The sequence below is a fragment of the Eublepharis macularius genome, chromosome 12, assembly GCF_028583425.1.
Source record: "Eublepharis macularius isolate TG4126 chromosome 12, MPM_Emac_v1.0, whole genome shotgun sequence".
NCBI lineage: Eukaryota > Metazoa > Chordata > Lepidosauria > Squamata > Eublepharidae > Eublepharis > Eublepharis macularius.
This window is the reverse complement of record NC_072801.1, coordinates 34,617,723-34,640,754: the sequence shown is the minus strand read 5'-3', so window position 1 is coordinate 34,640,754 and position 23,032 is coordinate 34,617,723. Positions and strand designations below refer to the sequence as shown.

General features: G+C 45.4%; 1 protein-coding gene across 1 annotated transcript in view; it reads left to right on the top strand.

The window, feature by feature from the left end:
* NSF (N-ethylmaleimide sensitive factor, vesicle fusing ATPase) overlaps positions 1-23,032 on the top strand; it is an 89,240-nt gene that overhangs the window by 32,669 nt on the left and 33,539 nt on the right. Inside the window, exons 6-8 of the mRNA XM_054993595.1 lie at positions 5,450-5,557; positions 6,264-6,339; positions 14,004-14,159. Coding sequence (XP_054849570.1) covers positions 5,450-5,557; positions 6,264-6,339; positions 14,004-14,159 — 340 coding nt within the window. The remainder of the gene's footprint in view (positions 1-5,449; positions 5,558-6,263; positions 6,340-14,003; positions 14,160-23,032) is intronic.

Sequence of the window (23,032 nt, the reverse complement as noted above, 5' to 3'; positions counted from 1 at the left end):
AATCCGGTCGGCAGGCCTGCGCAGGCGCAGTCCCATGTGTGTCTGCACAGAAGACGTCAATGAACAGCAGTTACGGTAAGCGCAACTCTGTTTTACTTCCTATAAACTCATTCACACAGATCTCTTCTAAGGCTTCACACACAGTTAGCCTCCTTCACTAGACTCAATAGTTCTCTCACAAATACTTCAAATATAGGCAGCACACAGCTAGCCTCTCTTTCTCCTGACTGAAACTTTTCTCTCTGCACTGTCAGTCTAAACTGCATTCACTCCGCCCACACTCTCAGTCATCAACCAATCACATCACTCACTCTTCCCTCTCTCTCTCACCCCCACTCTTCACCGAGCTCAAACCAAGCATTTAAAGACACATGCACACATTTACTTGGAATCATTACACCTCAGTTCTCTCCATGTTGTTGCTGGAAACCTCCCAGAAACTAAGGTGCCTGAGAGTTCACTGCAGGGCAGGGAGGGAGGGATGTGTGCTTGCACAGAAGACCACTCAATGAACAATACAGGTAAATGCAACTCTGTTTTCATCTTTGTGGGTTTTGTGCAGTCTCACATTGGGAGAGTAGCAAGCGCACTTCGTGAAGAAGGCAGGTATGAAGCTCTCAAAGTAAGATACCATGGAGGACTGCCTTCTCAACAGAGGCTTAGCATCTCATTGACATTCACCCAGAGGTGCTTATAACGAAGCTCTCTGCAAGTGTCTCTGCCAAATTACAAGCAGGAATGTGGCAAGGCAAAAGCTCTGGTGGAGTGAGCTGTTCTAGTAAAGGATGTTGAACAATCATGTACTTAAAACAGAGTGTGATGAACTCTACCAGCTCACAAAGGAAGGGTTGTGTGAGGATACTGCAAGGTCTCTCTTGGAACCTGAAGGACTAATACAACTGATAGTGTTGTGAGACATGAGAACTGAAAGCCAACCCCTGGTAGGGAATCCTGGCTAGGGCACTGGACACATGAACATTGTGAAGCTTTATGAATGGGGGGACATAGGTTAGAACCTGCAATGTCTTCATACCACAGATGGAGGTGCTGCACATTAAAAATGAAGCATGAGGGAGGCACAAACAGTTAATGGGGAGTTACACCCCCTACTTTGAATGTCTTTGAAAATCCAGTAACGAAGAGGGAAGTTTAGAGTGTTGTAGTCCCAAACAGAATAACACAAGATGCAGAGTCCTAAACAGGCTTAGTAGAGACTCTTACCCATTTAGAGGTACAAGATACGGTAGTCAAGGAACAGCTGTTGCCACACAGAAGAACCCCCTAAGCCTATTGCTGTAGTGTAGGAAAGGAGCTGACCAGCATCAGATATGCATCAGAACAATGAGTACAGTGAGGCAGGCCTGATGGGCCCAAAGAAAAGACGGACAGTGGCTGATTCCGCACATGTTGGATAATGCACTTTCAATGCACTTTATCAATCGTTTGAGGTGGATTTTTTGTTCTGCACACAAAAAAAATCCGTTCTGAATGATCGATAAAGAGGATTGGAAGTGCATTATCCAATGTGTGTGGAATCACTCAGTGTGTACCGGAATTAATCTTGTGCTTCTAGCAGAGCAACCTGCACTGCAAAAATGGCCATGAGGGAAAACATAAAAACAGATTACGTTGCCAGTAGGTTAGCAAGGGCATTCACAATGACAGGGGGTCCCTTGCAGCAAAGAAGAAAACAAAAGGGCAGGGCCTGGACCGTCACTGTGTGGCAAGGCCAAATAGCCCATGCCTCCAATCAGTGTATCTAGAAGATGGAGCCAGTTAATTGAGGAAAACATAAATGCAATGCATTGCAGTGATGTGGAACATTTGCGCTAAAATGAAAGACACAGAAAAGTAAGATCTGTCTAGTGCTCTTGGTGAAAGTAGTACTAGCAGGGCTTTTTTCCAGCTGGAACGCGGTGGAACGGAGTTCCGGAACCTCTTGAAAATGGTCACATGGCCGGTGGCCCCGCCCCCTGATCTCCAGACAGAGGGGAGTTTAGATTGCCCTCCACGCCGGTGGCGCACAGGGCAATCTCAACTCCCCTCTGTCTGGAAACCGGGGGGCAGGGCCACCGGCCATGTGACCATTTTCGCCAAGGACAACCCACTGAGTTCCACCACCTCTTTTCCCAGAAAAAAAGCCCTGAGTACTAGTATGACAAAGTTGTTTTGCAGAAGACCAGGAACCACCTGGAGAGACACTCTCATAGCAGCCCCCCCCCCCACTGCAGAGGCAGCCCCTGAGGTGGCACAGATTCTCAGAGGCACGGCATCATAAGCATGCTCTGGGAAGAATAGAGTGCTGAGAGCATGATAGTGGTGTGCTTATGCTCCATCTAGGAAAGAAAAAAAATCTGGGTATCCTTTGAAATGTGAAATTTAGCGATTCGTTTTCGTTTTCGCAGCCATGTCGGACGCTCCTCTTGGCAGGTCCAAGAGGAAGCGGCCGAGCCGCCTGGCCGGGCGGCTGATCTGCAAAGGTTAGCCCCCAGACTCTCAGGCAGGGAGTCTGAGTCCGGGACGCGGCGGGAAGAGCCCTCTGACAGATCGAGGCAGGGGGTAAATCGCCCGTTTGTCCCTATGGAGGCCGGCAGACGAGCGCGGCACCCAGTGTGCTGCCGGGCTATGGAAAACGGCAAGGAGCAGGATTAGGCGAAAGCCTGCAAGTAAGCGAATCCCTTCTGTTACTACAAGCGCATGTGAGGAGTGGTGGGGTCTGAAGGTTAGAAGACTCGGATTTTTCCCCCCTCATAGAGTCTCGGAAGATTGGCGGTTCCCCCCCCCTAAAATGGCAGCGAAAAAGCAGAGTCCTTCTCTTGGCAAGTCAGTTACGGCGGCCTTGCAGAGGGGCGAGACGCTTGAGGAACTGGTTAAAAGAGCGGTTATGGAAGCCATAAAACCCTTTGTTGACAAGCTGAATGAAACAGATCAAAGGGTGGGCTTAATTGAAAGCGATGTGAAAGCCATTAAAGAAGCAGCGGGGGGGGGCAGAGAAGTCTGCCCGGGAAAGTGCGTCACTTACGAGAGCAGCGAACAGGGAATTAAAGTTGGTGGAAAATCAGCTGATCGGATTGCAAGTGGAGCGAACACAAACCATTTTGCGTCTCCAGAATGTTAAAGAGGAGGAAAAAGAGGATTTATGGGATCTCGCCTCGGAATTTTTAGCGACACCCGCGAGGGCAACTAAAGAAGAAGTGAAAAGCGCCATTTTGGGAGTCCGTCGGGCATCTTCAAAATATGCAACGAAGCGGCAGCTGCCTCGCGAGATTGTTATCGAGTTTTCATCTAGGAGGGTCCGGGACAGTATCCTATATAATTCATACAATGCGGAATTGGACTTTCTGGGAAATAAAGTCAAGATATTGAAGGACGTTCCATTTTTAGTGTGGAAGAAAAAATTTAAGTACAAGATGTTGGCAGCTCTCTTGAGGGAACGGGATATAAAGTACAAATGGCTACTCCCGGAAGGAATCGGGTTTAGTTATAAAGATAAAGCTTACAAGATTAATTCGGAAGATCAGCTAAGGGATTTTGTGGATAAAAATTCAGAATTTGGACCAGACACCAAGCAAAGAGAAGAGGATCCGAAGCCTGAAGGGAGGGGGGAGGCAATGAGCGCTCCGGCGGTAGCTGCGCAGAGGGAATTGCGCCCGAGGCCCAGGGGAGGGAAAAAGTTAATTTGAACTGTAATTTGTAATTTGTATGATCAACCACTCCGTCACTATTTTATTAAGCTATTTTTTACTATGGCAGTATGAAGGGAAAGCATTGAAATGTAGTGTTTAGTGTTTGTAGGTCACCTTCCCCTTTTTTCCACCCCTCCTTCCCTTTCTCTTTGTTCTCCCTTCTTTCCCATCCCTTGTGCTATTGTAGTCTTTTGTAGTTACTGTCTTGTAGGTTATGTATGTATGCAATAGTTTTGTATGTTAGATATTGAAAAATAAAAAATATTATAAAAAAAAAAGAAATGTGAAATTTAGCAAGTGCAATTGTGGACGTGAAAAAGCTGAACTATCTTAGTACCAACCATCAACAGAGCAGAGAAAAAACTATATCGTAGCTTCAAGTGGGCCACCCTAGTTGCCGTGCATTTTATAAACAGCCACAGTGCTGGAATTCTGACAGTTGTAGTCTGCATGCCCAAGAGCAGAGAGGCTCTGACAGGTCACACCTCTGGTAGTCAAGGTACCAGGAAGGGGGGTGCTGTCTTTAATTACAAAGAGCCATTCTGAGGAGGCTCTGTCAGATCATGCCTTCAGGGTTCTCTGTTGAGAACACATTTTGTTAAAAAGTGGGCCAGAATTCTCTCAACAAGCATGAATGGGCAGCCTGATGAGGTAAAGCTCATTTCTGAAGTCTTTGGGTGGCACATCAGCTGCAGTAGCAAATTGAAAGGAAGTTGTTTTCCAACTTGTGTGTAAGAGCATATGTATACATTGAACGTAGGCTGGGGAAAAAATAAAGAGCCTGAAGCTACATGGTAGTAGCAGGAGAATAGAGAATAGTGATGCTGTGCTTCTGGGATCTGTGACAGGAATTGAGAGTAGTTTCATGGCATGACCTCTATTCAGACTACTTGGGTTCCAGTGGTCTCTGAGAGCCAAGCTACAAGTGACGCCTGACACAGGTTGGACACTTGTCAGCTTCCCCCAAGTTTTGATGGGAAATGTAGGCATCCTGGTCTTGCAGTTGTAATGGAGAGCCAAGCTGTAAAACCAGGATGCCTACACTTCCCATCAAAACTTGAGGTAAACTGACAAGTGTCCAACCTGTATAAGGCATCACTTGTAGCTTGGCTCTGAGAGTCATAAAGGCTATAGGCCAAGGGGGAGTAGAGGGGGTGCATGTTCAGAATCCCTGTTGTGGAAAGGTATGTATGAGGAAGACTCACGCAGAGCTTGATAGGATGCTCAGTAGAACGAGAGCCTTCAAATCTGAACAGCAGTAGGGGCGGGTGCCGTTTCAGTCTTCCTCAGCAGGCAGCCAAGCCTCTCAAGCTGCCCTCAAAATCTAATGCCCTCATTCCCAGCAGAACAGACATTGGGACTCTCTCCCTGTTGCCCATGAGAATCCGAAGGCATTATATTTGGTTGCTTAGAAATTGAGCAACCATATTTTGTACCTAGGAAATTGCAGCAGATCACTAAGAAAGCATGTTGTAATTGTGGTATGAAATCTTGCTGTGTGTAAGTGCCACCCATATGTACGGGATTTGTCTATGACCTCCTTGAGTGCCTTTGCTTAGCAGTCATATTTAGTTGCAGAGATAGCATCCTTTCTTGAACCTTTAAAGAAAAACATTTTAGCCCTAGTAGATGCAAATGCAAATGAAATTCTGGGGGTGTATGGTGGTTGCACCCAAGCTCATATGCTTCTAGGCCCACATTTTGCCTTAAGTGAATGGCAGTTTTTTAATAACTTTGGTTTTTCCTTCACTTTGTTCCCACAGCTTGTGTTTAGCTTTAATGACAAGCTTTTTGCCCTCGTGGTCAAGGACATTGAAGCCATGGATCCCAGCATCCTCAAAGGAGAGCCAGCTTCAGGCAAGAAGCAAAAGGTATGAGCCACGGCTGAATCACGGTACTCTCAGGGCTGATCACACCTGCATGTGTATAGTTTGGTTCCTCAATGCTTGAGGAAGCTGAATGAATTAGCAGACTTCATTAGAAAAAAACTCGGAGGCAATGAAAGTGCAAAACTGAACACCTTCCCATCTACATGGCATTCAGAAGCTCTTTGGCTGCGATCTCTCCAAAGAGATCAAACCAAACCAGGTTTTGGAAGCATCTCAGCAAAACTGGGGGAGGGGGGAGACATAGAAATTAAGATGTCATGTGGATGCTCCCAGAACCAGCTCTGAAGGAAGAAAATGATGGATATCAAAATACCTTTTGGGGAACAGCCCAGGTCCCTCTCCAGTTCTCTCAGATCAAGCTCAAAGACAATCTTTTGACACACTAAGAATGCAAAGACTGTTGCCAAGGTTGAATGCCATCTTGCTAGAATGACATCACATTTTGCTGCTCGCAGATTCCTACTGCCTTGGCGCTTAAAAAGGTAAAGGTAGTCCCCCTGTGCAAGCACCAAGTCATTACTGACCCATGGGGGGACATCGCATCATGACGTTTTCTTGGCAGGCTTACTTTAATATAAAAATGAGTCTCTCCTTGTCAAAAGGCTCTCTGAGCCATGCTGAGGTATGTATGGCTATCATCACCATTCAAGGCTTTTAATTGTGGCTTTTGTTTTTCTTCCACGCTCAGATTGAAATTGGTCTTGTTGTTGGGAACAGTCAAGTGGCATTTGAAAAGGCGGAGAACTCTTCTCTCACTCTCGTGGGTATGTATGTGATAATGGGAAACCCTTGCACATTCCAAGCCATGTGGAAATAAAGCTTGCCCATAGTCACCTGCAAAGTTTTTTTTTAGTAGTCTGTCTACACTTAACCTTTGTCAAGACATTTTGGATGTGGAACTCCCCTCCTTTCCACCAAGATTTTATAAAATTTTCCTTCCTAGTTGCCTGGGAGTAAATCTTACTTGCTAAAGGCAATTGGGCAAGTAAGCATTTTCATCTTAGTGTGTGTGTGTGTGTGTGTGTGTGTGCATGTATTTATGGTCTGAGCCCCCTTTTTTACTGTCTTCTGTACAAGTGTTACGCATTGTTCTTTGGTTGATTGTCAAGCTGCTCCTTTCCCCACTTTTAATTCTGTACATTGCTATCTCACATAAATAAGTATAGGTAACTGTATATGTGAATACACAGTTAAGATGAACTTACCTTAATGGAGTTTTCATTTACAATGTTTTAAGCCTGCTTCCTTACCAGTATGCTAACCTATTGCTCTTGGTCAGGACCAAAATGGTGTATATCTAGTGGGTTATAGCCTGCAAGAAGGTGGGTCTTGTGCAGAGATACCACTGTCCAGGTGGAGTTTTTCCCATTAGTTTTTTTTCTGGGGGAAAGACAAAGAGTGTACCAGGTGCAAATGAGAACACCTGGCCTTGTATCCCTTTGAACAGTTGCACAGAAGAGGGCTCTTTCAGAGACCAGCAGCCAATCTGCAGTCTTTAAAACCTAAACGAACAATACAAGGGCAACACAGTAGAACCAATCAATTATATAAAGCAGAAATTTATATCTCAAGGAAATAGAGTATATAAAGCATTAAAATCACGTCTCCACAACGGAGACCAAGGCAGCAGTAGTAGGTGCAAAGGAACAACGTATTAACGTGCAGTAAAGTGCAATACATTTAATACATTGTTTCTTTGCACCCACTACTTTTGCCTTGGTCTCCGTTGGTTAGTTGTTTGTATTCTGCAGTCTCTGGCTTGGTGGAAATAGCCTGACCCATCCCGGCTGATTCTGTCAGCAGCTTGACTTCCTATTTCCATGACAGGAGAAGGGTGAAAATGAGGAGGTCAGGCTGGATTAACTGCCACCTGGCCACCCTCCACCTGGGCATCAGCAGTTGCAGCTGGCAGCAGAAGAAACTGGAGCTCTTTCTGTTGGCTTGCTTTGACCCTGTTGTGTGTTCTGTGCATCTATGAAGTCTGACGGTTGGCTCACCAAGGCCAGCACTGCCACCTCCAACTAGCTGGGGCTGTTCGGGGTCTCAGGCAGAAGTCTTTCCCTGTTTTGGTGTTTGAGGTCCTTTTTGCCGGAGTTGCTTGGAGAAGAATGTTAACCTCTCTGCACATCAGCCATTTGAGCAGCGAGGAAAGCTTTACTGGGAATTCAAACGTGAAGAGGGGCACAGGGCTGCTTGCCAGCTCTTTCTGTTGAAAATGAGAGATGGTGTGAGTGTGTATATCAGCGGAAAAGGAAAAAAAGATTTAAAACTTATGCAGTCACACAGTTGCAAATTAATTTATAGCATTGCGGATGATACTGTGCCCCACTCAAGCAAAATAACCAGCAACTCGTGATTTCATGACTCTCCTTCCTTCGACTCAGATTGCCGTCTTTTTAACAGTTACCATGTTGTGCCATATGTTCTGCCTCTGCTGATCTGCATTTGTCTCATGTAATGAATGTCGATCCATATATAGAGTGTATGGGTTATCCACCCGTCTCCCTCTCAGAGTGGCAAAACATATACATGATACTGGAAAACTTGTGTCTGCACCCTCTCCCTGCTATACTGAGTAATATTAGGCCTGGAGACAGAGATCATTTCGGTTGGGAGCATGCAGAAGGGCAGGGACAGATGTGACCATGGCAGATCTGGGTCTTGAAGGCTGGAGGTGAAACAGGTGGAGGGAAAAAATGAGGAGGGAATTGTTCCGGGAGAAAAGCTGCTGTGACCTGGAGTTCAACCCTATGGCTTCAGACTTCGTCGGGCTAAAAAAGGAAAGCAGCTGAGAAGCTGTAGGGTGTCCAAAATCAGAAAAAGGGGGACCAGCAGAAGGCTGTCTCCATCCTGCAGCATCCCTTGCAGGATAGACATGAAGCCTCCCCACTCCTCTTGCCTCTCCACAGGAAAGGCAAATCCTTGGCAGGAGAGAGCCTGATCCTGTTGGATCCCCCTTGCAGGGTAGGACTTCCTTCTGCCTCCTCTTCCTGTCTCTCGCTGCAGGGGAAGATGGGGCAGGCCGAGGGGCAGTAGGATTATGCCAAAGTCTCCAGCAGGACCTTGCCTTCTGGTTCTCGCTTGTTCCATTGAATGCTTCCTTGCTTTCCGGTTCTCGTTCGTTTGTTCTCCGTGCTTGGAAGGTGCAGAGACACTGGCTGGGTGAGTGGGTTGAGCGTAGAGGAGAACTCTACGGCTACGCATGCAACAGAAAGGCATTGGCTGCCTTTTTAAGTTGTGGACATGGCTGAGCATGGAGGAGGCAGGGCTGTCAGAGGTGGGGCAGAAAGAGCAGTGCCGGGGCAGGATGCCGGGCTTTTTGCACGGTGCCAATGGGAGGGAGTAGAAAAGAAAACTCATAGACAAGGATGCCTGGGTTCTATACTTAAGGAAAAAAATGGTCTAGGCAATCCAGATTCTTCACCAAGAGAAGCTGAATTCTGCAGCTTTTGCACATTTGCCGCAAACAGTTTCCCCCTGCCCCATGTTTCGCTTTGACATGATTCTAGTTTTGCTAGTCATGGGAAGGGGTAAGCACAGCACTATCGCTCTGCCCATGCTGGCGCCTGAGATTTCAGCAGGGGTGACTGTGTGCTGTTCAACATGCCTTTACTTTGCAAGGACTCAAAATGTTGCTGTTTTATAGTGAGTCTTCTGAAGCTGAGTTTTGCACTCATTGCTGCAAGCTGTGGGATTGCAGGGCGCTCAGGACAGGCCCGTCATTGCATAACTGCCTCCAGTGATGGCAGCTTTTTAGCTTGACAATTGCAGTGCGCTGCTCTGAGGGGTGGGGAGCAGTGGTGCAGATTTCCTGTCAGATACTGGGGAGCGGTCAGCAGGTCAGGGCTGTGGCCAGCAGGCCCTGTTTGTGGATTTCCCCATGACCTCCAACTGGCCACAGACTGCTGGAAATGGGAGGCTGGGCTAGCTGGTCTGTTGGTTTGATCCCCCACGGCTGCTCTTATGGCCTATGCATGTTGGCAGAAAGCTTCCCCCGCTCAATTTTTTAAAAAGCAAGTTAATCCACGCTGTTCAGGAGGGTTTTTTTGCAGTAGTCCATGAAGTTACCATTGAAGAGGGGTGCTGTGTAGTGTATGACCTACATATCTGTAGGCCTTATATATTTAAAAGAGTTTGAGGGAAAATGTGGATAACTGCTTTGGTTTTTTTTAAAGCAGTTGCCCTTTAAAAGCATTTTATAATTCCAACAGACCCATGCTGCTTACATTGCTCATTTTAAAATGGTCTCAGTTCGATTGGCAAACCTAGTTTCACATGCTCAAATTTAAGCATGCCATTTTTAAGAGGATGCTCCTGCAGAATTCAATTCTGAAGTAAAATTGGAAATGTCGTCCTGAGATGGAATAGGTTTGATAATCTGAGTTTAGCTCTTTTTTTTGTTGCTGTATTTAATTTAGTAATACTGCTCATGACCAGCACGTGGCAGTAGAGAATAAGAAAACAGGAAGAAGAGCGAGGCAGTGGGAACCTTGGTTGCTCCTGGTAAGAAGTAGGGCAAGAAACCAAATCCTTGTAATACCTTTTATTAGGGCCAACAAAAATAACGCAAAATATTGTGCAAGTAGGGTAGCAATCACCAAATAAACAAGCTGCTACTGCTCTGCCTCCACAGAAGTGACTGCCTACTCTAAGGATGGTGGGGAGCCCACTCCCTTCCTCTCCATACTGTTTGGAAGGCCTTTGTTGCCCCTAGGGTTGCCGGTTCACAATACTGCAGCAATTCTACAAGCCACGACTAGCTGAATTTTAGAGATTACAGTTCATGGAAGTTTTGAAGCCATGAAGAAAGGGTGGAATAGGCCCACCCTGGTTTTTTGTGGGTGGGTGGGTGGGTGGGTGGGCAGAGACCATAGACATCTAGGGGGAAATTGAACTATATGCAATATTTTAAAAAGTTTAGTAAGAAACTTATTTTACTACTTTTAACAACATAAAATGTATTATTTATATCTTAGAGTATAAAATTGTACATTTGGCATATTTATGAAGCAAAGCTGCAAATACAGCCAATAATAAAGAAAGAGGGGGAGAGAGAAAAAAAATAGAAAAAACATTTTTTTTAGTAAATGAAAGGAAATGTAATTATTTGGACAGAAACAGTCTCAATCACATTAGGACTACCAGCGTATTTGGTTAGCAAGCTAAATTTAAAACACTGAAAACATTTAACTCTTCAGTAGTATATTGTCATCAAACATCTAGTGTATTAATTGTGGACCAAGTTAGTCACATTTTTAAAAAATTAATATAATTTGCAAACTGTAAAAGAGAAATAATAATGAAACATATCTTGAAAATATGTTGCATGTGTCTATACTATATACATGAGTTATCATTGTTTAATGCTGTAGAATATCTTACATAACATTTTCCATTGTATACATTCTGAGCATCTGAAACTTGTCTTACAAGGCATTTTACTCATTCAAAAAGAGTATTTGGTTGGAAACTTTTTCAGTGCACCTCAAAATGTCTAAATTCTCTACTGGAAAAACAGAGGAGGGGGAATCCTTGGAGTGGAGAGATGACAACAGAGAATATTCCCACCCCCCAGCCTTCACATCTTTACTAAATTCCCCTGCCAGAGTCTTGTCTCTGGATCTGACTGCCCTGATTAATTCCTGGGTTTAAGGTTCCCCGAAATCTCTCTGGCCTGCCCACCATTCCACTGTCAAACCACTTCTCACTTTTTGCCTTGGTGACTTGGGGCATAGTTTTGCCCTGTCCTGCTTTCTTCAGATTTCTTCTGTCTTCACCGCTTGGTGTTTCCCTGGAGCTCTGCTTGTCAGACCTCTACTTCCTTTGCTTCCTTTTCACTGCCCTCCCTTAGTACCTTTCTGCCTCTTGTAGCATTCAGTCCCCTCCTGATCTCAAGTTCTACCGTGTTTCTTTTGAGCCCCTTGTCCCATAAGCACTTTCCTGTCTCAGTTTTGTGCTTTCTTTGTCCCTTTCCTCAGTTGTTAGAATGGCTAACAATAAAGAAGTAAAACCATTAAAATTCCAAATTAATCCAGCAGGTGCATAAAACAACTCCATAAAACTAACCCCACAATTCCCCAAAACTACCCTGAACAATCATAAAATCAACAGCTCCTTTTCACAAGGGCCTCAGCAGAATTAAACATGAGAAAGTCATAAAAAATCAACAAGCAAGTCATAAAAATATGAGAAAGTCATAAAAAATACAAACGGAAAGATCATTTAAAAATATTAAATATGGGATAGAGGATAATTAAAAACCTGGGCAAACAAATGTTTTAGCCAAGCATCTAAAAAGGGTAGGGGCCAGGCAGGCCTCAAGGGGGAGAGAACTCCAAAGATCGGATTCTGCCACCAAGACAGCTCTGTCCCTGCTCTGTACCTTTCTTCAGGCCTCTGGGCTCAGCTTCTTTCAATTCCTCAGGCTTCTGCTGTCTTAGTTTTTAATCTCAACCTCACTGATGTTTTCCTCTTCCCTCACAGCTGTTACACTTCAAGCTTTTTAGTTCCCTGAGCAACTAACCATTCTGTGCTAGCTCAACTAATCTGTGTCAGAGGCTGCATGTCCATAAAACTATAAAATGAGAGATTATGGGACTTAGAGAGGGGGACGCTTCATTATTTGTGGAGCTTTTCCAATCTGGAGGTATATTGGGAAATAATAGCTCAAATAAGGAAAGTGGTTTTAAGAAGAGAAAGTAGCTTTAACTTGTTCAGTATTTTTACTGTACTGTTGGCTTTGGTGTTGCTCCATGCTGAGACAAGTTCTGCCCCAACCAGTGGAATACTCAGTGTGGAATGGCCCATAGATGGCGGTCGGAAATACTGCTTCTGAGTGAGGGCCCCGTTGGCGGCTCTGAATGGAAAGGCCTATTTCCTTCATAGATTGATCACAGCCAGAGTAGGAAGGTTGACACTGGAAACACTCCAGTTGAGGAAGAGTGAATGCTTATGCCATAGGGAGAAGCTGTGATAGCTAAGTTAGTGTTAGAAGGAAAATGAAAAATGTTAGGGGGAGGAATGCCTAGTGGATATTAGAAAAGAAGGTAAGCAGCTACAGATGGGTTTTGCTTTATTGAGAAGGAAAAGAGTGTTGTGGGCTTGAATAGATCAAACATTGTGAAATATTAATGTGTAAAGTTGAAGACTAACTTTAAAATAATAGCAAGGTGTAACAGGGAGGTAAAGCATTAAAAAAAACTGACCTCAAAATTCAACACATTCCTGTTAAAATCTCTGGAGTCTTTTTTTTTTTAAACTTGCTGCTCTCACTTTTAGAAAGAAAAATATCACCAACCCTTTCCTTTTTGGCATCAGATGAATTACAGTATTGATTTTTATTTGTAGTGGCTTTATAGTGATGGATTGTTGAAATCAGCGAAGGGGTCTAGACGAGCAGCGTTTGATACATGTCCTGCATAGGAAGGCATTTATAGCACCTGTGTTGGAAAATGGCTTTGTCCACTATAGGATGAGCAAATTTATTGGCCTATTGATGTTCAGTGGCGAAATGTATTTTCCTTTCCCTTGGAGGAGGAAAGAAATTCTAAGTGCGTGGTTCAAAGCAGGCATGTGGGGGCCAATCGGAAACTAATAATGAGAAAGATGCAGTGTGGGCTTAATAGGTTAGGAGAAAATGTCTGGAGCTGATGAAAGAGGTGCAGGATTGGCTAGAATCTTTCGTAGACACTGTCAGAATGTTTGCAAACAAATCACCTCTACCATGAGATCTAGAAGCTTGACTTGAAAGTAAATCAGGAAGTCTTCTGCAGTATCTGCTCAGAATTCTTTGTTGTTAGGATCACAGCAAATGAGCCCAGTTTACAAGCAGTTCCTTTCCATTCCAGTGAAAAAAGCAGAGTTTCTTAAGTGGTGAGTGAAACTTCCAGGCAGTATTAAGATGATGTTTGCTCTCTGTCTTTAGAGGAATTGGGAAAGGAACAAGATCTTAGAGTGTCTTGCCGCCTGTTTGCAAGGAGTGCCATGGATAAGTCTCTCTGTTAAAAGAAATACTGGGAAAGTTCAATTGGCTCAATCATTTAGCTAACTGAGGTGCCATTTGTCAGGTTTAATGTTTTTTCCCTAATATGAAAAGTGTTTAATTTGCATTTTTTTCAGAATCCTTAAAAACACCCTGTAAGGTAGGCCAGAATTAAACTGTCCATGTAATAGGTAAGCAGCTGGGGGCAAAGGGGAGAGACGGCGGCGGCTTGTCAAAGTCCTTCAGTGAATTTGAGGCTAAGCTGAGATTTTAACCATGGTGCTGCACCAGCTTTCGCTCGGTTTATATGGCACACCAGACCTATATTGCACACCACCTGATGTTTGCTATGTGAACTTGCTCACAAAAAACAAAACTTTCCTGCAGTGTTTTCATCTACTGATGAATATATTTTTTCTTTCTTGAATTGGCTTCTTTTTACTACAGGCAAATCCAAAACCAGAGAGAACCGCCAATCTATCATCAACCCTGACTGGAACTTTGAGAAGATGGGCATTGGGGGCCTTGACAAGGAATTCTCCGACATCTTCCGACGGGCGTTTGCTTCCCGAGTGTTTCCACCTGAGATTGTGGAGCAAATGGGTAAGTACGGAGCCCAAAGATGATTGTGGTTATCCTGCGACGCACCAGACTCTGTTCCCAGCATAGGAGACTTGCAAACTAAGAAGGGACAGATGGAACTTGGGTGGAGGCAGGAATCCAGAATAAGGATGGTGAGGGTGTGCTAAGAACTAGGGTTGCTGGTTGCAGGAAGAGCAGCCTCTGGCCTGAGAAGTCTGCATTCCTTTTCCCCAAGCAGTGAGAAATAAAAGAACGGTAAGAAGGCAGCCTTCTTTTAAGCCTGGGTCCTTGGAAAAAGAGAGCGTTGGGAGCTGCATTGCAGGTTTGGTGGGGGGCGGGCTTGGGTAGTCTAGGTCATTGGAAGAGTCCAGGCAGGCTGCTTTTTCCATTGAAGCCTACCTTGTGTGGGGTGCAGGGGGTGCTTTTAAACACTGTTTTTGTTCAGGGCGGAGGGCAGCCCATGCGTGCAAACTTGCTGGAAGATACCCAGAGTTTCACCTGCCCTGATTTGACAACAGAAAGTTTTGGGAGGCTGTTTTTGTCAGCAGGTCTCCTGGTAATCAACAGGGACCTCAATCTGAATAATTAAAGCTGCAAGGTCAGGAGGCGTAACCTCCTAGCTGTTTGTAGGCAACCATTCTGGTAGCTCAGTGTTAGCCTTCTGCAAATGAAAGCACACTTTTTTTTTAAATTGAACTGGTGGGACACTTTGCTTTTACACCATCAGTGTGCAGAAGCAGGCAAGAGAGAAAGGCCTGGGAAAATGCAGCCACTTGTGAGGAGGTGTGGCAGAGAACCTTTGACCTTTCCACAGTGTTCTTCATGGAAGCAAATCATCTGAATTGGCACAGGCCTGTTTAATCTAGTCCTGCCGATCCCGTGTGGAGGCTTCCCATGAACCCAACTCTCTAGAGCGTCATGTGAATGAGGGTATCTTAATCAACCAACCTGAGGCTGCCTGTCCAGATGGTGATGGAGACTGAACCGCACACCTGCTGGCTACGTGCTTTCCTGACAAGCTGCAGCCCTCTTTTGCTGAAGCCATTTCTTGTTTGTGAGCAGAGCTCAGCTCCCCTTTCTGTTCAATAGGTACCCCCTTAGGCTAAAGAAGCTTATCTGAAATTTGAAGAGAAGTGCTGCTTCCTGACACTCATCCTTTTTCTTTACATTAGTTTTAACTTGCTCGGCCAACTATATTTCAGTGCTTTAATGCCAGGCTGACATCTGTTCAGGTTTGCTGTAATAATTCATGGAGCGGGAAAGGGGAAGAAAGCTGAGTCTCTGGGTCTGTGCAGAGCAAGAGATCTCTCCCCCCCCCCTTTTACAGGCTCTTCCTTGCCTTGCCTTCTTCCTGGGTCTCACAAACAAGGAGCGATAAATATGCCAGTTGTGGCCCAGCTGGATCAACTCTCTGCAAAGCAGTTTGCGTAGGACTGTGAGGTTTACCGTGCCCCTCTCTCCCTCTCTAAATGCTGTGGGGGTTGGGATCACATATAAATCATCTTTAGGCTGCCACATCTGCAAGGATGGCCCTTCATGAGGCTGCAAATTTGGGATACCTTTTCAGGCTTACCCAGGGGCCCCTGTCCTCCAGCAGGTTCTACTCAAACCTGATTGAAATGAGCAGGAAATGTGCAAGGGCATAGTAGGAACTGGGAAGAAACTAGTTATTTGGATAAAGAAGCAAAGGCAGTTTTGAACCTTCCCGTCTGAGCAGGGTAGCCCCCTTTGTTCTGTCTGAAGGAAAGCAAAGAGTTTCATAGCATCTGCAAGACTTACTAGTTTATTGTAGCAGAAGTGTTGGGGGTCTGGAGCTTGAGCAAACAACCAGCAGTTGTTAGTGTGTTGATCCAGTGGTGACCAGTGCAAATAAGATCACCTTTTGTGGGGCAATGGAGGCTGGTGGGCTTTTCTTCTTGGTCTCCGGAGCTCTTGGCCAATCACATACGTTGACGTGGCTGGGGTGAGAAGGTGGCAGCCCAGGGCAGGTGTGGGCTAGAAGTTTTGTGTGCTGTATAGGAGTGAACCCCTTTCTGCTGTAGGGTTTCAGGCTGGGATCCGAGGCATCTCTACCCATCCTATATTCCCGTTTCAGGAACTCTGCTGAGCTCATGCTCTTAACAACTGGGATAGAATGCATGGATCTCAAATAAGTACCTAATTCTTAACAAGCAGTAACAAGGGGATAATTGTGGCAGAACCCATTACAGAATCCCCCCCCCCCCCGCCCCGGCATTTCTTTGACCTAGTGCTGAGCAAGTTAAACTTTTGGCGCTGTGTAAAGATTTATTTATTTTGAATTTGTGTTTGTTGGTTGGTTTTTTAATGCATATTTATGTTTTAGTGAATTTGTGTTTTGTAAGTTACATGGGCTGAGGAGGATGGGGTACAATCTTCAAAAACAAAGTTTCTCTAATATATCAAATCTGTGTTTTAGATCAAAAAAGTTTGCTTGATCCATCCCCGCTGTCATAATTTGTTGTGCTTATATGGCACACAAAGACTTCGGACTTTTAAGAGCCAAATTCTCTAGCTTCTAGCCCATCCTGCTATGTTCAAATGTCAAATTGACCAGTTGTTCCAGGGACGTAACAGTGGGAGTTAAGATCTCAGTTCAGGATACTCTTTTGGGCATGATGCAGAAGAATGAATTCCTCCCTAGGACACAATCCAGCATTTGATAGAATTTGCTTGGTTGTGTGTTATCATTGAACGCTATCTATGGTTAGTGAAAACGATGGGCAGTCTGCCTGTAATTGTAGCTCTGAAACTGGGGAAAGGGGTGGTGATAGTAATGAACATGGAAGGAGGAGAGGGAAGGGGAGGAATGTGCAGGGGCCCTCTAGACTGTTTAACCATGGTCAGGTGAGTGGGTCACATCCAGGCTGCACCTTGTTGCATTGCTTTGAGAGGACAGAGTCGGGGGGAGAGACTGGATTTATAGCTCCATATTTGAGGATAAGTACCCTTCTTGAATTTTTAAAAGCTTCAGAAAATTGCCCTCAACAAGCAGCCACAGCCTCTAAACTGCTGCCCACAATTGATGGCTGAAGTTAAGCTTCAGCGAGCTGCGGCTCATCCATGCTGGTGGCCTTTCTTTTAATCTTTGTGCAGCTGTTTGGCCGCCTTCTCATTTTCCAGCTCTTAGCAGATGGGGCTGCTGGTGTTTCTCCTCTGCGGCTGTGATTTTGCTAAAAGCCTAAAATTACAGCAAATGAAATGTAGCTTTGAAAAAATGACAGGATTTGAGACTTACTTTTGGGCTGAAGGTTTTTTTTTTAAGTGTGCACTTTTTACTTTGTAGCCCGAGGCTTTTTTAGTATGTGTGCTAGGAATTCCAGCTTTAATCTGATTTTTTTTTTTGCATTCCATCATAAAGATAATTGTTCTCTAGCTTGTGTAAATCCTAGATAGATGATCCGCTTGATGCCATCCCGTTTGTCCCCATTCATTGTTGCTTTTCCTGAAAGTGGTCTTGTTTTTTCCCCTACCATTGAAGGTCAGTAGTAGGTGTTAAGGTAAGTCCTTGGCTGCTGCTGAAAACAGCCTCATTGATGCCCTCCCCGCTCCCGCTAGTGTTCAGCACAGCCTGCTTCATGGTATGATGTCACAGCATTCCAGGTTTCCCTGGTGTCTGCTTATTCTGTTCTTGCAAGTTGGCAGCAAGGTTCATTGATCACAGGCAAGTAGGTAGGCAAGAACAACCTGGGCAGGATCTAAGGGGTCAAGACAAGAGCTGAATCTGAAGACTCGGGATCTCCTCAAGAGAGAGGCAGGCAGGCCTTAGAAAGCTGAAACTTGGCAATCAGCTGCTCTCTAGGCTGAAGCACAAGCTGGTTTAAAGGAGATGTTGAAACAACAAAAGCTGGGGTGATGGAACAGCAGGATTATATAGGGAATGGAGAGTCCCATCCTTTCCTAGGTCCCTGATCCAGTCAGGATCTATAGAGCGACATATTCCACCTGAAAGAGGCTCGAGCATGAGAGGCCTCAAGCTGCCAAGCATGCGTTCCTTTGCCTGGTCTGGGCTTCTGCTCTGGCCCCTTTCCTCCTCCATTCCTGGGCTCCCAGGGGAAACTCTGGAGGTGCAGAAAGTGGACAGATGTACTTAGGGGTTTCCTAGTCTGCTTGGACAGTTGGCGAGGAGGCAGGGTGGCGTTCCCTAGGTGCTTCTGAAGCACACACAGCCTTGAGCATGGTGGGATCTTCTCCCCATGTGCAGGTGGGGTTTGGGCAGAAATTGACACTGCCATTGGGAGGCAGCCACTGATGTAGGGCAGGGATGGGAAATGCAGAATGTTGTGATGTCCCAGCGTGAAATAGTTTCTAGGTATTATGCAGCTGTGTATTGGGGGGTAACATCTGGCTTGGCGTATAAGTATGCTGAGGTCGCAGAAGAGGGAAATCTGAAGGAACTTTTGCAGTCACTTTACCTTCTTTATTTTAGGCTGAAGGAATTTCTTCCCTCTCTTTAGGGCATGATTTCTAGGGGCTTGTTCACAGATGTGTGTGTGCATGTGTGCGCCAACTTGTCAGTTGCAGCTTGTCAATGGGGTTGTTGCTAATCTGACAGCTCAGAGGAAGCTTTCACTAGCCTCCCAGCAGAGTGGCTCAGTAAGGTCAGTTTGTGCATTTAGCTGCCAGTGAGTAAGCATACTGAGATCATGGGGAGAAAGCCAGTGTAGGTTGTAGTGGATAGAATAGTGGGGGAGACCTGAGTTCAGATCCGCACATGCTGTTCCATATCTGGATGACCTTGGGCCAGCCATTCTCTCTCAGCCTACTCTACCTCATTTAATGGATATGCTACATGAAAACTTATTTGCCTGAACCCTGCCCAGTTGGGCAGTGGCAGGCCTTTTTCAGGATGGAGCTGCACAACTTAGGAGCCAGAGGGCCCTGTTTTGCTCTTTACGGGATCTCCCCGCTCTGGTGGATGGAGTCTGCAGCAGGTCTTCTGTTAGAGGTCTTAGAGATCAGGGAGAGAATTTCATATAAAATAGACTTTCTGTAAAGCATTCTGAGCCCTGCTCTAGGAACAAATGTATTAATTTGTTCCTAGAAACTAAAAGGCAAGTAATGCAGCTGGCAATGGCATAGTCCTGCTTCAAAGTATTACCATCTTATTTGTTTATCTACTTCATTTATACCCCACCTTTCTTCCCAGTAGTGACCCAAAGCAGCTTAGAGTGTTCTTCACTCCTCTATTTTATCTTCACAACAAACTAGTGAGGTAGGTTAAGTATGTGACTGGCCAAAGGTCACCCAGCAAGCTTCCATGGCAGAGTGAGGATTTGAACTTGAGTCTCCCAGATCCTAGTCTGACAGTGTAACCACTACAATCAGGGCTCATTTGGAGGGGGAATGTGCAGGAACGCAGTTCCGGTAGTTCTCCAAAACGTTCACATGTCAGGTGGCCCCACCCGCTTGATTTTCAGCCATTTTGGGCCCGTTTCGGCCTGGATTGGGCCCAAAATGGCCAGGATCAGGCTCAAAACAGCCAAGATTGGTCCCACAGCAGCCAGAATCGGGCCTCTGATGGGTGGTAGATCAGCTCTCCTGCTCAGCAGCGGCCCAATTCTGACCATTTTGGGACCCTTTTTTGGCCATTTTCAGCCCCTTTTTGCCATTTTGGGCCCAATTTCGGCCCTGAGTGGCCAGGATTGGGTCCAAATCAGCCAGAATAGGTGATGTCGGGGTGTGGCATATGCAAATCAGGCATGCTAATGACACACTTCCGGTGATGTCAAGGGGCAGGGCATATGCTAATGAGTTCCTGCAGCTCTTTTTCTTCGAAATGATCCCTGACTAAAATGGTTCTCTCTAGGACACCGGCTCTTCCTGTCTTCTGGCAGTTACATTATATGGGCATCAAGAATGCATAAGATCGTATCATAGAGAGGCACCTCAGGAGATGCTGAATGTCTGTGGGGATTCCTTTGTACAGACTCATGGCATGCAAAGTGTCTGAACTGCAAAATAAGGCAGTAATTTAAACTGGCCATTTTACAGTGTGTTCCCGAGGTTCCTTGGAAAGATAGCAGTGAGAATATCAGCAATGTCGGATTTGCTATCAAGAAAGACAGCTTGTGGCTGCAGAGGCACTTTGGATGTGCTCTTAATGTGTTCAGAGCAATGGGAATTCCAGTACCCTGTGGGAATGGAGGGTTTTCATGCCCCAGAGTCCTCCGTCATTCTCAGGGTTCCAGCAGCAGTTGTGAAAGAAAGTCAGCGTGCAAATTTGGATGCCGCTGATTTTTACATCTGGATGCTGTGGATGTGAATCAGAGCGAAGAGGAAGGGAATTTCTGGGTGTATTGATAGCCAGTAGATTAGGGGGAGCAGGAGATGACAGAGCTGGAGAGACGCCTCTCCCGCTAGCCACAGAAGCCACTCCAGTGTCTGTTAACCCCTGGATCATCAACTCCAGCTGTAGCAAAGGCTTAGGCTAGGTAATTACGTTTGCTCGCATTCATCATCTTCCTGTCCTTGTTGCTGCCTTTTTCTCTGCCTTTCATCCTCCCAATTTAAATTTCTATTCTAAACAAAATAATCAAAGTATGTCCTGTGCTTTTTGTTGCTTATGGAATCCTGAAAGGCACAAACCACCATGTATGGAGGTGATGCTGTCTAAACAATAACAGCCCCCTCCCCACTACCCACCTACTAGATGATGAAAGTATCCAGCAAAGCTCATGATGTTCCCACCCGAGGGACAAACATCACTTTGTGCGCACCTGGTACAGGAAGGCTGGAATACTGGGGTCGAATGGGGTGGAAACCTGGACGCTCTCGCCATGCAGAGCAGTCCTGTCAGAGCCATCCTAACCTGACCTTTACAAACAAGCTTAATGAGAAACCATGCGAGGTGGACTGGTTTGGTCTAATCTATCCCAAATGTCAATTCACTAAGAATTCCTTGGGCTGCAGTGTCTGCCCCAGTGATGACAACCGTCTTCTTTTGGTCTTTTTAAATCTGCTGTTGTCATTGTCATTTTGACTAGCTGCTGTGTGACTTGTTTGTTTTTGCTGTGTAGATGTGCCTGCTGCTGTTAGCAGGCCGGCTAGTCATTAAAAACCTGCTTGATAACCCTGCTGTCCTGTTACTGCGCGACCTTTGAGTCTCATGATGGCCCTAAACCTAGACAAGGCATTTAGACATGCCAGCCTAGAGAAAGAAGTGGAGCTTCATAAGCTGCCTGTTAAAGGGCTGACATTTGGATACACAGCCCACCTTTCTCTCTGAGCCAAGATCAGATGAGAAACAGGGTTGCTCTGGTGCAGTTTTGGAGTTGTGACATTTTGAAGTTTGTCATCACCTCTCTATTTGAATGCAGGCTGACTTCTTGTTTGGTTTGCTTTCAAATGTCTTCCCTTTAGCCAGGTGGGGGCAGGTTTTTTTACAACATGGATGTTCTCCAGGTGGAGGTGAGGTAAGAGACAGCATGGGGAGGGGCTAGCGCTCTGTGGTAAAGGACATGCTTTGCATGTGTGAGGGCCCAGGGTAATTCCTGGCATGTTAAAGGAACTTCTGGAGTTGACTGCATTGGGTGAGCTTCCCACCCATGGTTTAGTTTTTTTCCCCCTTATCATTGGTAGGACTGAGGGTCATTCAATGGAATGAATTGGCTCGACAGGCAGAATAAAGTATTCCTTCACTCTTTTGACATACGGAATTTGGGAAATTGAAAGAGTATTTGGAAAAAAAATGGGATGTTAAAGGGCATTTATGGTCTTTCGAGAATTATTAAATAAGATAAGATGTAGTGTAGTGTAAATCTTTACCTTTAAAATTAATATTAACAAATAAGAATTAGAATTAGAATTTTGGAAAGGAAAAGGGGGTTGCAGTGCTGTTGGAAGTCAATGTGGAAAAGGGGGGGAGGGGATGGGGAACATAAGAGGAATCAGTGGGGTTATTAATGGTATGTAACAATATATATTGTATGTTATCCCATCTAATAAAATCTTTATAAAAAAAAAGACATACGGAATTTGGTACCGCAGTGAGGTCGTTGTCACTGAACTGGATGATTTTACAATAGGAGTGACCACATTAATTGAGAATGGACCATAAGGATGGCTATTACCTGCGTGGCCTAAACGAAATCTTCATGTTCAGTGTAGCAGATGCTGGGGGTGAGCTTTTGACTTCATGAATTGGGGGCTTCCCAGGGGGCATCTGAGCCCACTACAGGATGCTGAACCAGGTGGACTTTTGCTCTGACCTGGCAGGACTGTGCTCTTAGGTAGGATGTGGATAGCCCAGCTGGGAAATGCCTCTTTCTGCTTGAGGCCATGAAGAGGGACTTTCCAGTCAGTAGACAGCTCAGAGCCAGATAGACCAGGAAGTTGCTTTGCTTGGCCAGCAGCTTCGTATACTGACATGGTTCTTTTGTAAACGTTCCTTGAATGGTTGTTAAGTGTGTTGCAAGCAGCACAGGCACAGGTGGACAGATGGGCTGCAAAAACATTGGTTGGCTTTAGTGGCTCACTCACAAGACTGCCTTTGGCTTGACCCAGCATGGCAATTGTTATTTTGCTTTGCCCTGCATTACGTTAGAAGAGAGTTACTGCAAATATCCTCTGGCCCACTGTTTTCCAAATATCTAAAAGTTAAGGTGCATCCCCTCCCATTAAAACTAGATGCATGCTCTTGCAGCCAAAAAAGGTTTACTTTCTAGAGGCCGTGGATGAGAATTATCTCCCTTAGGGTCTAGCCAGATGAAACTCTTGGAGTTAAACGTCTACAGCTCCCAGCATTTTTAAAACCCACCAGGTGTATAGGGTCCCAATTCGGCATCCAGCATATGTAAATTTCCTAGCAAGGTAAATAGTGGCTGGCTAAGCCCCACGTGCCCTCAGACTGCTGTCCCGATCCACATCAGGCCCCT